Below are 17,025 nucleotides of genomic sequence, written 5' to 3'. Positions count from 1 at the left end.
TGCAAATGCCTCTGCTCTGGTTCCAACACCTGCCCGCTCTCCTAAGGAGCTAATGAGTTCAATCAAATCCTCGGCACATGTTCATTTACTTTGCCTAGAGCATCGCGACCTGGAGCTGCTGAGGGTGTGGCTGGATACGTGAGCCGCTGCCAGGACAGGTGAGGCTCAGTTCTGAAGCCGAGGGCTGCCAGCCAGCCTCCAGGGAGTACCAACAGCCACAAGACGGGGTGACTGCACCATGTCATCTGATTTTTACAACCGGTCCTCTTAGTAATGTTCATCTCCATCCTACAGATGAGGGACCCGAAGCAGGGCTGGTGCAGTCACTTCCCCAAGGCCCCAGGACTGGGATCTGAATGCAGAACCTTCACTCTGAACCAGCGGTTCTGCAGGTGGGGACATCTGGCCAAGACGGGGACAGTCACAACTCGGTGGGGGGGTTGCTCCTGGCATCTGAGGGTTGGGGCTGGGGCTGCTGTGAGCACCCTGCAGTGCCCCCCCGCCCCGCAGCAAAGAGTCACCAGGCCCCAAACGTCATAGTGCCCAGCTCAAGAGAGGGCTGTCACCCACCCACGAGCTCGGCATCCCCCACACCACGCCCTTCTTGGTGGCCCTACTCAGCCCGCGGTTATTCAGCTGCCCGTAACGATGCGTTCGGTCTGCCCCGTCCCCACATCGGATGCTCCGCGCTTTGTTCCCCACTATGCACAGCTGGTAATGTCACTGCTTAATACATGTCCAGTCCCATTTGTTCTCTGGTTTCTGATCTACCTGGGCCCACTTCGGAAACAATCTCAAGGCCGTGTGACAGAGAAAGTACGAGAAAGCATGACTTCCCCACATTACAGATTTACATTGCACATGAGGTGCATTATTGCATTTCGCCCATGAAATGAGAGCAGAAAACCCGAAACCAGCATCTGAACTTCCAGCCCTGACTGAGGCTAATTTTTCATTGTCCTTGAAGCTAATCAAGCCTGCGGAAACAGCATCACCAAATTGACTAAATGAGATTTTCAATTAACTCAAACAGATGGCTTAAATTTTCCAGGTGACTTTCCATATTAATTCGGTGAGTTTGCTGGACCAGGCCCCGGGAGGCCTGGCAGGGATGGGGGCTGAGAGGAAAACAATGAAATACTGGATCTTTAGGAGAGAAGACAAAGCAATAACCTGAACTTTCCTTCTACCCCCGCAAAAGCGTTACAAGCCAAATCGATTCAACGCCCCCCTTCCCCGCCGGCCAGCGCACACAGAGAGCCCTGGGAACCCCGAGACTGGCTCTTGGGGGCCAGATTCATTAGCCTCTGGGGACACCGCGACCCTCTGACACAGAGGAGACCCATCCCGGGCAGGAGACAGGCAGTGAGGAGCGATTTATATTTACAGAGCACAGACTTCTCTGCTTGGTCTGCCTGCCCGAGGACCTCCGCATTTTACTTTCCCCCGAGCGGGAAAGTTGGAAGAACCTCCACGGAAGTCTGCACGGGCTCAGGCTTGTGAGGTGTGCGCAGACGGGTCTCACTAAGGGCGTCACCACGGGAGAAGACCACATCATTCACAGAAGACCAGCAGTGCCAAGTGCCCGAGCACCAGGCCCCAGGGAAGGCCTGTGGAGACGCTGGAGTGGATGGGGCCACGGCTCCTGCCCTTCCAGAAGCTGCCTGGAAGCCACTAATAAGGTGGAGTTCTGAAACTCATAGTAAAAGCCTGAGCTAGAGTTATGGCAAAATTTGGGGTGGGTGTCTGCTGAGTCTCAGAATGCATCATTGTCAGCTTCACTGGGCCCTCTTCTGGGCTTACGGTCCGTCAATGGGAGGGTCCTGGTGCCCGCACACTGGGTTCCTCTTTTTTCAGTCTCCCATCAATACCCACCCCACAGAGAGCTTGAATGATGATGTAAGTGGGCTCTGGAAGTATCCTCGGTCCCCAGGCTGTTTGAAATCTGGGACAGGATGAAACCGATACCAGAGTCCCCTTCACTTAGCTAGATCTACTCCATCGTTTTGATTAAACAAACAAACAAACAAACAAACAAACAAAACTACCCAAACCAGACGTTAATGGTGACAGGACAGTTATCTTTGTCAAACTGCTCTACCACCTCCACGGGTTAGCTCACCAACTAGGAGATGTGGCTTTATTGGAATAGGATTCACCACCGGTTCCTGGAGCCAGCAAAGTGTAGAAATGTTCTAAAGTAATGCTCTTAAATGGGGCGCCATTGACGGAGCATCCAATGACGTGGACCTTCTGGGTGAAGACTGCATGTGTTCATGCAGCGGATGTTCTGCAGCACCCACCTGCATGAGGCAGTACGCCTGGCTGGAGCTGTGCAGCTGGCCAGACATGCCCCTTCCCAAGGAGCCCGGCCTTCCGGGGAGCGTAGTCTGCTCCCAATTAAGGTGAGCAAGAGCAGGGCTGGTTTGAATGATGTTCCTTCACAGAAAACTGAACCATGAAGCAGTCACGAAAGCTTTAGAAAGTGTTACCTTTTTCTTGGATGTTTAAATTAGCAGCAAAATAAATCTGGAAGGACCCTGTAAATGAACATTCATCTCATTTTTTTTAACATAACAGAGAAAAGGAAGCAGACCTCATCCGTGGATCATCGGGTGGCATCATCTCTAGATCGTGGGTGGGTCCATTTAAGCCAATGACGTGCAGGGAAATGCTGGGGTTTTCACATCCAGCCTGGGAAGTAAAGGGGAGGAGACGTGAGTAAGCTCTCCTGTGGGGCGGTGTCTTCTTGCTGCGGATCCCTCCCCAGGGGATGCACAGGCAGGACTCTGGGGCTCAGGAGTCCTGAGCAACCCTGGCTGAGAGCAGGTCACTCATGCACAGAACCTTACAAAGGGCAAGAGATAACTGGACCAGTGTCCTTCCTTCCCCAGGAAGCCTACCCCCTCCTCATGCCTCCTAGTGCCTCCTGACTATCAACATGGGAGGCGGAAAGGGAACTGGACAAGGAGCAGGAAAGGAATTCCTGGAGGCGATACCAAGAGGTGGCGTGCTGACGGCGAGGCACGCGGCGGAGAAGGCTGATGAATGCTGGCCGTGGCCCAGCAGGGGCGGGAGGGAAGTCCCTGGAAAAGAAGCTGGGTGGGTTCTGCTCTGCGTCACTGCTCCCCCCCACCGTGCTCCCTCTTCTAGGGGAAGAGCACTGCTAGGAAGGGGAAGGGGAAGGGGAAGGGGAAGGGGGGGCATTCTTCGTCAGCGGGACCGCTGGGTCTCGCGGACACTCTCGCTCCCTCCGCACCCTGCACGCAGACATGGCAGGTTCGCCACCACAGGACAGGAGTCCGGTGGGGTCACCAACTCATGCCTCTGATTTGGGAGAGGGTACCACGGGGCAAGTGACACCTCAATACTGGGCATTCTCTTGGCTAGCATAGGATGCTTTTCCATTAAAATATGAACCACCTGGGGTCTCATAATTCCAATTCACCCATATCCCAGACTTCACTGGAAAACCACTGGAAAATCAAGGTGGCTTTTGGGCCATCACTCCTAAACTGGGGAACCTCCCGTAAAAGGGTTCACTAGGGAAACCACTGCATCCCTGGGTGGTTAGAGGGGCCGGGCGGCCATTGCCACACTGCGTGTGTGGGGTGGGGCGTAGAGGGGTCCAAAGATTCGGCATTATTTAACGGTTTCCAACTAAAACTCTGGGTCTTCCACACGATGTAGAGTTAAGTCCAGTCAAGACCAGCTGAAAAAGGAGTGAGAGAATTCTGTCCGCAGGCAAACCCACGTGGTGTGTTATCTTAGGCGCTCCCAGAATGGCTGACAACGGCCATGTCCCCAGAGGAGGCCTGTTCCTCCACACGGGACCTCCCTGGATACTGGCCACACCAATCAAAGAGCTGTGGACTGAATGCCTGTGTCCCCCACCTCCCAAATCCAAAATTCCTGTGTCGAAGCCCTGAGCCCCAGTGAGATGGTATCTGGAGGTGAGGCCTTGGGGAGGCGCCTGGGGTTGGTGAGGTCATGAGGGTGGGGCCCCCAGATGGATTCGTGCCCTCATATGGAGAAAGAGAAACACCAGAGCTCACTGGCTCTCAGCTGTATGAGGACACAGAGGGAAGGCAGGGTCTGCAAGCCAGAAACACGGTCCTTCCCCAGAACCCCACCTTCCTGGCACCCTGATCTCCAACTCCGAGCCTCTAGGACCGTAAGAAGTAAATGTCTACTGCTACGGAGCCCGAGGTGACTGTACATCTGGCGTTTCCTTCTCTGGCCCGGGGCTCATGCACCTCACTGGCCTCCCTTGTCCCCCACTGCCCCTCCTGCTGCAAACTGCCGGCTGGCGTGTCTTGTCTTCCCTGGTGCACAAGGCACCTGGCATCAGCTCTCAGAGCCCTCCAATGGCTCGGGAGCCAGGGCTCAGTGCTCGCTGGCAGAAGCCTGAGGGATCCTTCCAAGGTGGCCCAAGGCGGGAAGTGAGCGCCTGGCACCAGGCTGATGCAGACAGAGAATGGCTCGCCTCCATCTGGCCCCCGGGCCCTGGCATGGTTTAGTGAAGCCAAGGGGCAGCAGGGCAGCTGCATCCACTCTGTCAGACATCAGCGTTTCTCCAGTTGAGTGGGCTGCAGAAAATTTGGCATCAGGTCCTCCCTTCGTGCCAGGATGCTGCGATTTGCTAACAAAGCAAGGTTTAGACGTTTGTACCCCCTCCACACTCCACTGCACCCTTGCTGTTCTGCAGGCTCTCTGGGCCAACAACTTGGCCTGGGAAGCAATCAGAGACTCCGGGTCAGAACAGGACCAAGCACAAAACAGCCCAGCCCGGACCCAGGGGACCAGGGGCAGACAGAGATCCCTCTGACCTCCCAGAGCCAAATTCTAAACTAGGGATTTGAGGGCAGGGTGCCCCAGGAGCAGGCAGGGTGGATTGTTGTTTCCAGGGAATCATAAGTGGAGGTAATGTATTTATTTTGGTTCCAATGAAACTCAGACAAATAATTCACGGTCATTCAGTTATTTAAAACAGAATAAACCTGCCGACAAATTCAGCTCCACAAAGATGGGCATTTAATGCAACGTAATGGGAAATACTGACTCTTGCCTCTGTTGACTACATTGCTTAGAACACATCTGACTAGACAGGCCCACGTCTGGAGTCGCCCGGGGCAGGGCTATGGATGGACAAGGCAAAGCATTTGCTCTACTGTTTCCTCCCGCCTACCTTGGGGTAGTGGTAGGGCTTCACCGTGGGGTAGATGGAGCCGGTGTAGGTTGGGAGCTCCATGACGGGCACGCGGGAGTCGTTGATGGTGGCATAGGCGAGCCTCGTGCCATCCGGAGACCACCAGTGGGCGATGTGAGTCTTCAAAATCTCCTCTATGGGAAAACAGAGTGGAGAAATGTAGACAGACGACACATAGGGGTGTGACCCAGGGCTGTGTGGGCACGTCTGGGAGCGGCCAGCACATCAGGCATTCCCTCGGGGACATGGATCTTCTGCCTCTTTTGAGTGGTCTTCACTGTGCCTGGATATGCCTTCATTCCCTGGGGGCTCAAGAGATGCCCGGTGCTGACCACTGAGCCCCAGTGAAACCCAATAAATCAAGGTCCACCTGAACAGAAGCTCATGGTCTGGAAAACTTTATTTTTATTTTGCACACATTTGAACACTCTGAGCCCAACACATGCTTTTTGAATAGAATTATTATTGCGCCACTGCAGGTTATTATTTTAAGATGCTTTAAAGAGCAGAACAACAGGAAGTCAGTCCCCACAGTAGCAGGGCACATCCAGGTAGCACCAAGTGAGAAAGGACACTGTCTCCAGAAAATCCCAGGTCGGCTTGCAGGAGGCACCTGGGGACTCACGCCTACACATGCACATACGTTCCCTCGGGAACAGCTGTGCGGAAGGAGAACGTGTCCCACAGTCAGCACACTCCTCAGCCTTAAAGGAATGATGAATTTCCCTGGCTGTGGCAGAAAAGCAAACTGGCCCCATCTTCAACGGGGCTGAAGTGCAAATGACAATTCTCACAGGTGCCCCCCACTATTTTGTGTTATCGCAGCCAAGTGTCTTGGCTAACGCGAGTCTTAACTACAGATGAGTTTTGTGGGATCTGTTATCCGCTCCAGAAAGAACAGTTCTAGTCTGCTTTCACTCCCCAAGTGTACCAAGTCAGGGTGCTGGGGACCAGAGACCCCAGCTCTTAGGTCAAGGGATTGTCTTTACATGATCTATATGCATTGCCAACGATTTCCCTCCAGATTTGTTTTTAAAGTAATGGTCACTACAATTATAGGATCATGTAATACAAGTCACACTGAACTGGTCGCTCTCAGGTGTGTCCCATACCCCGGCTCCATGTGCCCGCGGTGACAGAGAGGCAGTGGAGGGCCCCAAAATCATGCCGAACAGATGACCTGAGCGCACGTGACACAAGGGACAACACTGTACGTGGGGACAAGCCAGGACAGCCGGCCGCAGAGGAAGAGGAACACGGGGGAGGGCAAGGGCGGGGGTCAGACGGCCACAGAGTGGACACCGGGGCTCATGGCCGTGTCCTGGGGACCCTGCTGCCACGGGCTGTGGAGATGCCCACGGCCAAGTCCAGGCCTGCGAGCGGGGCAGGCTGCAAACCCTTGGGTGTGGGGGCTGCCTGAAGGCGCAGATGTTCCTCCCCCGGGCTCACTGGCCTGGTCTCTCGGGTGGAGGAGGCCCAATGCCTGCGCCATTCTCCCTGAAAACAGCTCCTCCCTGCCTTGCAGGTGCTTCCTCCAGGCCGTCAGCCCCCCTGGTGGAGGCCCCCACTCAAGGCAACGCGGGCTTGCTACTCGGCTGCTCACCAGATGGCTGAGCCTCGCCCAACACCCAGCACCCCTGCCCCCCGCATGCACCCCGGTCTGAACGCAGGGCTTAGTGCGCAATAGGTGAAAGGCCCCCGAGTCCTCGGTTTTAGCCTCTGTCCACGGAGGGCACGGCCGCCGCCCCGAACAGCCCCACCTCCCGTGTCCTGCCATCTCGGGGCAGCCCGCGAAAGGGCTCAGAAGCTTATCCAGAGCCCACAGAAGCCCAAAGGTCTCCTGAGGTTAAAAACAAAAGGAAAGGAAGAAGGCTGCCTCTCCAGAGCCTGTAAGTTTCCAGCGTCTCTGGCAGCCGGCAAAGTGACTTTCAGGTGTGAGTTTGCAGTGAGGTGATTCAGAAGTGACTGCAGAGCCACCTGACTCCTCTGCTTGGCGCCGTGGAATGGTGAGTAATAGACTCCAGCAGATGGTCTGACGGAAAAAAATAGGCACCATTTGCAATGCAATTTGTGGGTGATTCTGCTCAATCACTTCCACGCCGCAGGGCTTGGGGGAGGGAGCCAATCAAGGTAAGTGGAATCACAGAGAGGGAGCGAAATTGAAGGGGCTTAGGGAAGGAGGCAGAGTCCGCCCGAAATCAGCGGTTTTCACAACACGTGAACTCACGGCCAGCTCTGGATTCTCCCCGTAGGGAAATGGCTGGCTGCGCAAAGGCTTTATAAATGAAGAAGGTTTTCATAAAAACAAACACCAGCACGACCCCTGCAGAGATGCTTCTGTTCTTCTCTTTGGGCCCAGAGCAATCCCCTGAAACGAGAGGGATGGCACCACACCTACGTCAGGCCCCCAGTGCTCAGTGTCCGGGGCAGGGGGGGGGGCGGAACCAGCTTCTCACTGCCCCCCCCCACCCCTTCTGTGCATCCTGCTTCCAGACTCGCCCTCAGGAGAGAGAATGAATATGCAGTGAAGGCCTGGCCTGATTCTGGGCAGAGAGTCATCTGTTTCTGTCCATTCCATCAACAAATGCCAGTGCCTTTCACTAAGTTCAAGGCGCCGTGCAGAGACTTTGGATGCAAAAAAGGGTCACTTCACACTGTAGCATGTGCTGGGCAGAAGGTAACTCAGAGACGACGTAGTACAGGGATGACAAATATCTGGCGTGTGTGTTGCAAATGTTAGTTCCCTTCGACTCCAGCCGATGGCGGGACGATGGACAACGCGGCCTGGGCCACACATGCCTGGGGGCGGGGGGCTTGCAGCCTACTTTCCCCAAATGCCCTTTAACACACTGCTCCTTGGCATTTTTATTTTTCTGTGTGTTAGTTGCTCATTAAAGAGATAATGAAGTATAAGGAACTGAAGGCAGAAGGACCGGGCAGATGAAATGTTGGCATTTTTGTGTTAATTATGAATGTCCCTATTCTGCAAACATTTTCTTCAGGATCTCCAGCTTAGTGAGGCAGTTGGCTTAAATGCCATGAACCGAATGCAGCTTTGGGAAAGAGTTCTGCAGAGGGAAAAAAAACGATCTCACCAGCTAAATTAACTGCATGAGCCCTTGCCTTGCAACAGGACAAGAAGCTTGCCCTTCTGAGCGAGTACGAGTAACTTGCAAAACTGGACGCTGGACCTTGCTTCCACCTTGCCTGTCCTGTCCAGGGACCATTTTAGAATCAAACAAGAAAAATACATTTGGAGCCATTAACTAGTCACGACTGCCCCTCCTGTCAAGGGGTGGAAGGCTCTTTCCATGCGCTGAAGCTCATAGGAGGATATGGGCCAACGTTCCTCACTTCTTGTCACCGTATCTTAAAGAAGCCAACTCCACTAAGTGAATGTTATTTACTTATGACAAACAATGCTGAGGGCTTATCCGGAAGGACACAATCTCTTTGGGCTCAAGGTGATAAAGGCCAATCGGGCAAAGAAGAGAAATTCTCACGTATTCCTGAGTGTTTGGCAGGTGCAGCATGAGAGGGGACCCCACACGGTTCCATGGTGGGAGCCTGGCGTCACTAGGCTGTTCTCAGGAAAGCACATGGGAGTGGTGCACACTTCTCAGTACAGATGCTGTGCTCCACTCCAGGCAGAACAATCTGTATTTGCTGGGGTTGGGGTCGGGGGTGGGGAGGGCACAGGTGTCTTTTCTGCAAAAGCTCCAGGAGTGGCTTTGGTGTACATTTTGGTTAAGAATGACCAATTTCAGGCACCCTGGGTGGTGCAGTCGGTTAAGTGTCCGACTCTTGGTTTCAGCTCAGGTCATGATCTCGGGGTCCTGGGATCGAGCGCCCCCATTCCCCCTACCCCCGCTGGGCTCGGTGCTCAGCTCTCTTCCTCTCCCTCTGCCCTCCCCCCTGCTCCCTCTCTCTGTCTCTCAAATAAATAAATCTTTAAAAGAAAAGAATGACCAATTTGACCAATACACTGTATCTGATCAAATAAGTGTTGTATTTTGGAACTGTAGGCATTGGCTTTATCAGTATACGTGACATATGCTTCCAAATTATTTGTAGGGGTATACCTTATCGAACAGGAGAACCACAGGTTCCCCTTACAGGTGTGTGGTGGTTGAACTGTGGGCCCCTCACGTATGATACAAAGGGATATGCTGCGTCCTAACCGCTGGTAACTGGGAATGTGACCTTATTTGGAAACAAGGTCATTGCGGATGTCATTTAGATGAGGTCATCCTGGAGGAGGGTGGGCCCCAATCCCATCTGACTCCTGTCCTTATAAGGAGAGGAAAAGAGCCACAGAGACAGATGGGGACGATGTCCTGGGAAGGCAAAGGCAGAGGCTGAGGGGTCGTCTACAAGCCAAGGGACGCCAAGGGCTGCCAGCCAGCAGGACCTGGGAGAGACAAGGCAGGATTCTACGCAGAGTCTCGGAGGGAGAACGGCCCCGTGACACCTTGATTTCAGACTTCCAGCCTATGGAACCGAAATAAAACATTTCTGTGGTTTAAAGCCACCCAGGATGTGGCATTTTGTTTCGGCGGCCGCAGGAAGGTTATGACTGGCTCTGCCTACGCCGGTCGCCGGACAGCCAGCCCCACGTCGGGAGGATGTGCACTCCTGAGTTAGGGGCTCCAAGGCAGCCAAATTCTTCCCTGAAACTCAGTGGGCGGCATTTCTGAGTGAGACCTGCCCAGCAGGGGTGCTGTACCATTTACCTCGCCCGAACAGCGGGTGGGGCTGCCAGTGCCCCTGCTTCCCCGGCGTGCACACGTGTGCGCAGGTCTGACACTGTGTGTGCTGGGCTGGGCCCCGCCCCCCCCCCCCCCCCCCCCCCTCCAGCTCTGAGGCTTCCAGCCTCCAACAGGCCGATGGGGTTGGCTTGTCTCCGCTACACGCTGGGTACTTGCTGTCGTGGGACCATGCACCCCGGTCAGACGTAAGAACATCCTCTTGTGTTTAACAGATATCCATATAGTGAAATTTGTGTGCCAGACGCTGTTGTAAGTACTTTACACACAACTCAATCCTCCTACAGCTTCACGTTTAGGTAAATCGTTCTTAGACTTAGTCACCGGCAGTACAAAGCGCCAGTCTGGCCCCCCTCTCTGGACACGGTGTGTTTGCCACCAAGCTCTGCCCGCACGACCTCAGCCAGGACAGGCACTCAGCCCCAGTCGCTGGCCCCACTGGGACCGCCACTCATTCAACAATCCCTTGAGCCAGACGATGCTGTCTGTCTGAATTCAAGTTTATTTCTGAGGGAAGGAGCCCTTGAGTGGGCCTCAGACAAGTGCGAGGAAGGCTGCAGACCCCACTAGGAGCTGGGTTTCATAAGGCTCGGGGTGGGGGAAGGCAGCAGAGACTTTGAGTCTCTGGTCTCTGTGCGGGTCCTGTGGCCTGGCCCTGGGGTCGGCGCCTCGTGCTGGTCCAGAGGGACAGGCTGCTCCTGTAAAGAAGTCTCCCTGCTCTTGAGCTGCATGCCTCATTTCCTTAGCAGAGAAAGCCTCACCAAATCTGTCTCCTCGTCCCCTCCCTTACGCCACGTTACCGTGCTGATGTGAAGGAGGCATTTAAAACACAAGAGGGTCCTCATCAGGGAGATAATCAAGTGATAATCAAACGTATGCAAAGTTAGGTAAGCACTGAGCTGGAGTGTGTGCTTTCTGCAGAGAAGAGCGCTGAGCCTGGGAGACCTGGCTGAGGCCTGCGTGGCTTACCCGGGGCTGCAGGAGCTCACGGCTCAGGCCCCACAAAATCGGCACTGTCCCAGTCGAGAAAAAAGGGGCTTTGGGAGAAAAATCCACAGAAAAATAGTGTCGCCCAGGAGAAGGCCTGGTTTCCACCTGCTACTTCTAGGGGCCTGCGCTGCCAGCAGGGAGCTGGACTCTGCCTCTGAGCTGCCCTCCAGGCCCCTTTCCCTCGAGTGTAAAGAGAGAGGATCAGTTCCCCTTTCTGAATGTGAGCGTCCCTTCTTACAGAAATAGAAGGCAGATACCACATTTTAATTCAGTTTGAAATGCTCAATATATTTTAAAAAATAAACTGTATTCCATTCATCACCAGAGCATCTGACATACTGGACAAATATTTAAATGTCCTGTGATGTACAATGTATTCGGTTCCACGTATAACCAAGTGTGACCACGGATTCGTGGGCTTGCTGACATAGTGCCACCGCCCGTTTCCCCACCCTGACTGCTTGGGGGCCCTGACTTGGATGTTCACTAAGCTTCCTTTGAGCAGATTCTAGGAGGCAGGTCACCAGACTGAACGCCATGCTGTTTCCTGAGTCTTGAAAAAGTAACCACTAACTATAAGCAGGGCTTTGCCAAGGCTGCATTTACTAGAAAACCGTGTGAGTTTAGAACAGCCTGAAAGTGAGCCTGGCCACATGGGCACTGCCTGCAGGAGTGGGGGTCCGAGAGGAGCATGGGGCGTGCTCAGGACGCACACTCAGGGGCCACTCAGCCGCCTCTGGGGCGTGCTCAGGACGCACACTCAGGGGCCACTCAGCCGCCTCTGGGGCGTGCTCAGGACGCACACTTAGGTGCCACTCAGCCGCCCCTTGCTCGGCCACTCCTGATCTGCACACCATCCTCCCAGCAGAGTGGAGGCTAACTTCACATGACATGTGGCCTCTGGCGAACTCCACAGCCCTAAACATCCTGGTGTTACCGAGTGGAATCATGAGCCCTTGTTTGGTGTCAACATTCCTATTTTGTGTGTCCAGGATTTCCCATCCCAGCGACTCTACGCATGCTCTGGAGGACAGAAAAGACAACTGGCTTCTGCCAGAAGGCTCTGACCAACAGAAGAGGCAAGAATCTACGGAGGATCTGGAAGAACAGCACTTGAACAATATGCCCTCCCACACCCTCCGTGGTGGCGGCCGCTGTAAGAAGGTGCTCTTATTCCAAAATGACTGTGTACATTTAACCATCATGCAAGACCCTAAGAAGCAAAGGGAGGTGTTGCAGAGAGAAGGGGGAGCTTGCAGGTTTGGAGCAGGGGGCGGTAGGCAGGGGCTCTTGCAGATACTCTGCCCACCCCTGCACACCCAGTGCGCAGGAGAGAGGCTGCCTCCGTCCCCCAGAGGGACGAGAGGTCACAGGGAAGGACGATGCTGACCGGGGCCGACCTCATTCTCCTTCGTTCTCCCTAATCGTTCGCGAGTAGCAGCTGGGCCGAATCCAAGTGTCGCAAAGTGGACGGAGACGGTAGACGAGGACCATCCTCGAAGGCTTCCTGGAGAGGGACTGAGGAGGAGACAGGGCTTTGGGCAACAGCGTCCCGCCCTAGAGAGGTTGGGTGCGCAGTGCTCAGGAGGGTGAACTCTGGAGCTGGGCTCAGGAGATCCAAATTCTGGGCCCGCCCCTCGCCAGCTGTGTGACCTGAGTTTGTCTGTAAATGGGGATGGTAACAGTATCTACCTCGTCGGGCTGTTGTAAGAGTTACAGTAGTAAATACCCGGCGTCTGTGCCCTGTAGTGCCAGCTACCGTCTATCATCATGGGACAGATAGCAGGGCCCACCGAGGGAGCAGAAGAAATGCGAGCAGGAGATTGGCCTAGAACCAGACCGACCAAGTGATCAAGCGGGAGACGCTGCCCAGCTATCTGGCCTGGTGCCTGGCGAGCTCGGGCATCTGGTCACGGAACAGCCTCGAGGTCGGGGGAACTCATCACGGGTCACCCTTGTGGGTCTTGGTGATTTGAGGGCCAAAGAGCAAATGGCCACGCTTCCCTACGGGGTCCCAGCGGGTTATCCCGGCCTCGCTAGGACAAACTGCGGGGGACACGCTGGAAAGTCAGGGCCAAGAAGGTCGTCGGGATTTTCAGTGCACACTTTGTAAAGCATCTGCACAAACGAAGTTTCTTCTGTAACAAAACAATCCCAGCAAACTCATCTCCCCCCAAGTCCTCCCAACTGTTACAATAAAAACAAGGTGGTGAGGATCAACTTTGGGAAGGCAGGGCTGATTCAAGGTAGAAGGCAAGCCGATGAAGGCTGCCGCAACTGGCTGTCCCTGGCGCAGAAAACATGTGGCCGTGACCCCTGACTGCAGGTCTGGGCCACAACGATTCTTCTCTCCTTCCTGCCAAACCGCACAGGCAAATGCGCACGGGCCTGTTTCAGCAGGTGCTCCCCTAATCCTCGAGACAGACACCTCGGGTACCTACCATTACTAGCCTTTCTCCCTTGAGGACATTCAAGGGGAAAAGTTTAAATCATTTGCTCCAACCACAGAGCTAGTAGGTGAGAGAGTGGATCCGTGGAGAATGCTGAAGGCACCCACGTCTGCCTGCGGTGTCCTTCCGCGCCCGCTGCGCTGTCTTACCGCCGGCCGCCACGCCCCCGGGCCCCTGGGGTCCCAGACCCCGTGCATCCACTGAAAATGACACGAAGATCAGCGTGGCCAGAGGCGTGTCCAGCCGGTCTCACATCACCGATCCCATGCTCTTACAGAATAGCGCTGAGACAGCCTGCCGCTTGCGCCCTGGCACTGGCCAAACACTGTTTTAAATTCAGCTCCTGAAATCCGTTCAATTTCAAAAAAAGAGAGTGTGCTGCCATAATATGCTAACTGAGTTTGATATTAATTTAATAATCTATACAGTGATTGGTTTAGTGTCTCAGGTAAAATATATTACCAGCCCTGTAATGATTTTTAATTTCCTTGGACAGTTACAGCTTTCTTCCTGGTGTTTTGCCAAAGCTGATCATCCTGTTAATATTCACAAGAAAGTTAAAACTGATTGAGATTCTGAAATTGGAATTTTAATTGGCTAGCGACTTAGCCACCAACCGAGATTTACCACAGTTTGTATTTATAAAGGTTTCTTTTCAAAGTACTGACTTTATTTTGTCCTCTTCGGAAAGTTAGAGTTTTTCACCGCAAAGCAAAATTACAGCCTTAAAATGATATGTAACATTCCTATTATACATTGGCTTTCGCTTTAAAGTTGTGTCATGAGAATAATATTTCCTCTTACAATACACTGCAGAAAAGCTCATTATTAAGCATATTTTCAAAGAAAATCCTAACGGAGCACAGTCCCCTTAATCAGTTTCAGATATTCTGCATAATTATTTCTTAATATCAGTGGAAACATATTTTAAAAATAATGGATATCAGAAACAACATGTATGAGACAGGGAATTAGGTCTCAAGCTTCTGCTTTTCTAAAAGAGGAAGGCTACTTAACTGTAAATTACAAACAGCACTCAGAACAGTTTCCATACCCAACAACATCAAGTTATTAATTACTCTTGGTTCTATTGTTCAAAGAACAAGAGTCTGCCTTCCGACTTAGGCAGACACATCCTGACCACGGGGAAAGAGCTCAGGAGGAATCTGACAGAGAAGGGGCGCTGCCGTGCTGCTTCTAGGCTGCAGATGGAGGAGGAGAAGTGGAGGGTGGAGTACCAGGCACACCCGGGAGCCCGGGGCCGAGCCGTCCTCACAGCCCACCCGTGTCCCTGAACTGGCCGGACGGTCACCGCAGCTCTGCGCTGTGCAGTCGGCCAAGGACGTGAGGTCACCCGGTCCAGATGGGCACCTGACCACAGGCCTCAGCCGGACAGCCCTTTCCAGGGGGAAAGAAGGAACGAGAGGCAGGGACCATGCTCGGAGTCCATCCCACCCCTTCCTTTAAAGCCACTGCGGTGCTGGCTGCCGAATGCCTGAGGGGCATGACTCCATCGATTCGACCCGGGAGAGGTAACCGCAAGTGAGAAACACCTGCCGGCTTCCCGGAAGTCGCTGATTCAGTGGGGCCCCCACCTGGGCGCACCTTTGCGTGCCGGTGTATACCAGTGCATTTCAGAGCTCGAGGAAGGATCAGAAGGTGCCAGAAACACACCCCTGCCACTCGGCAGCCCTGCCCTGTGTATGGTCCTGCCCCCCACAGCCAGCATCACCCCGAGAGCGGCACATTTGCCTTCCCGCCCTCTCCTGCCTTCTGCATGTCCTGCTCATCAGAACCACAGCGCTGTTGGGTCTGGCCGTCACAGAGAAGCGAGGGGCTCAGGAGCAGGCAGCTCTGGGAGCTGGCTGGGCCCAAGAGGGGGTCCCGGCTGAAAGAAACCTGACCCTGTGTCCACGCCTCTGTGGGCTGTGGCTCCACCACCCATCCTTGGAGAAACGCCCTGTGGCGGGAACATGGAACCCCATGGAGCCCCTCCCCAAAGGCTGTTCCCCTACCGACGGGCTTCCCTTTGCCATCCTACACGCGGGTGGTGTCATCCTCTGTAATGGTCTGTGACGACAGCCACCACTGTGTTGGGCCATCACCCACCATTACGTGCACACACACCCAAGCCCAGAAATATTCCCGTTCTTACCATTTCTCTCCTACTTTCTATCCTACACTGTATCACCCCTTTTCATTAAAGCATCTGTCCTCTGCAACACCATCCTACCTCACGGAGTTGCACGACTGGGGCAAGGCCTGAAGTTTGAAAACTATGGGCCATCCGGAATTAATGCATGCACAGCAAACCTGCTCTTATTAACCCCCACCCCCGCAGCAAGTCACAGAAATGGGTACATTCCCACCAGGCACCGACCCACGGCCCTAAACAAGGCCTTCAAGCCCTCACATCCCTCACCCACAAAATGGAAAGAGCAAAGTTGTGAGAAGCTGGAGGGAGACCAAGTGCAGAAAGGTCCTTGCAAATCCTCAAGGTCATAGTGCTGCCCCTTTCCCCCTCATGCACGGCCCACTGCACGATGTGCCACAGGGTCATGGCTCCAGTGAGAGCTTTTATGAAGACATTCCCATGACATTGCAGTGTTGAGAATGTTGGGGATGTGAGCTCCGCGGTCCTCTTAATCTCAAGGAGCATGGTGTGGGCCGGGACAGGCGGGAACACTGTCAAGACGGGAAGAGCAGGTTCTGTTTAACCTGCCTCCCCACGCCGGGCCGACCCGGATCCCCCACTGCCCCTTTCTGTGGCTCCACCCCGCCCCCCAGCAGCAGGTGGGCTGCTCCCTCCTTGAGGAAGCGCCCGCTCTTCCTCTTCATCCAAGACCCAGTACCCAAGCAAACCAGACACCACTGTCCGCTTAGGGCCCCTACCCTCCCTCCATCCATTCTCATTACTGTAATAAATCCATAACTTAGACGACAAACGGACCCACGTTGGTGCCACGACACTCGGTAAGGCAGCTGCTACACTTTAGCCTCGATGCTACCCGTGGTGTGTGAGGTGCTTTGCTTTCCATGATACATCTTCCCGTACGTTACACAGACATGACTGGAGTGTCGACCGATCATGACGCCCTGTCTCCAAATCCCTGTTCTGCAGGCCGGTACTAACAAGCAGAGATGAAGGCTGGCTCCTACGAGGACCGTGGCCACTCACTCGGTGACAGAGAAGAGAAATTGTTCCAGGTTTTACTAACCTACGGCGCTGACAGCGACAACACGCGCACTCATACCTGCAGTCTGCCGAGTGCCGAAGACAGGACCGGTGCCGCATGGCGCCACACCTGTTAGCACGATCATCACCCGTGGCGCCGATGGGGACGCCGCAGCTGGGCACGGGGACCGACGTGCTGGGGCTCACACAGCCGCTAAGTGGGAGACACAGTCGAGGCTGCCAGACTCCAAGCCCTTGCTCTGACCAGGACGCCAACCTCACGGGACGCTCAGCTCCCACTTCTGTACAGTTGGGAGTTTGCCACATTCTAAGAGCCTGTGATTTCGGGTCCAATTCGTGGAGCAAGACATCTACACCGCCAGGCAGATGGCGCTGGGAGGCGAACGCAGACGGAGTGGGACGGCGCAGAGTACG

The 17,025-nt window shown here is 54.3% G+C and overlaps 1 protein-coding gene across 5 annotated transcripts in view; it reads right to left on the bottom strand.

Moving 5' to 3' along the window:
- The window catches only part of DPP6 (dipeptidyl peptidase like 6), a 949,209-nt gene that overhangs the window by 96,360 nt on the left and 835,824 nt on the right, over positions 1-17,025 (bottom strand). For all 5 annotated transcript variants that reach the window (XM_073887499.1, XM_073887496.1, XM_025862147.2 and 2 more), the window contains exons 9-10: positions 5,189-5,343; positions 2,597-2,694 (exon numbers count right to left, since the gene is read on the bottom strand). In XM_073887499.1, coding sequence (XP_073743600.1) covers positions 2,597-2,694; positions 5,189-5,343 — 253 coding nt within the window. The remainder of the gene's footprint in view (positions 1-2,596; positions 2,695-5,188; positions 5,344-17,025) is intronic.

Source organism: Callorhinus ursinus, unplaced genomic scaffold (genome assembly GCF_003265705.2).
Source record: "Callorhinus ursinus isolate GAN/ISIS: 27379988/994484 unplaced genomic scaffold, GSC_fseal_2.0 scaffold80, whole genome shotgun sequence".
Taxonomy (NCBI): Eukaryota; Metazoa; Chordata; class Mammalia; order Carnivora; family Otariidae; genus Callorhinus; species Callorhinus ursinus.
Note: the sequence above shows the minus strand (reverse complement) of the source record. Positions and strands in the feature narration are given on the sequence as shown.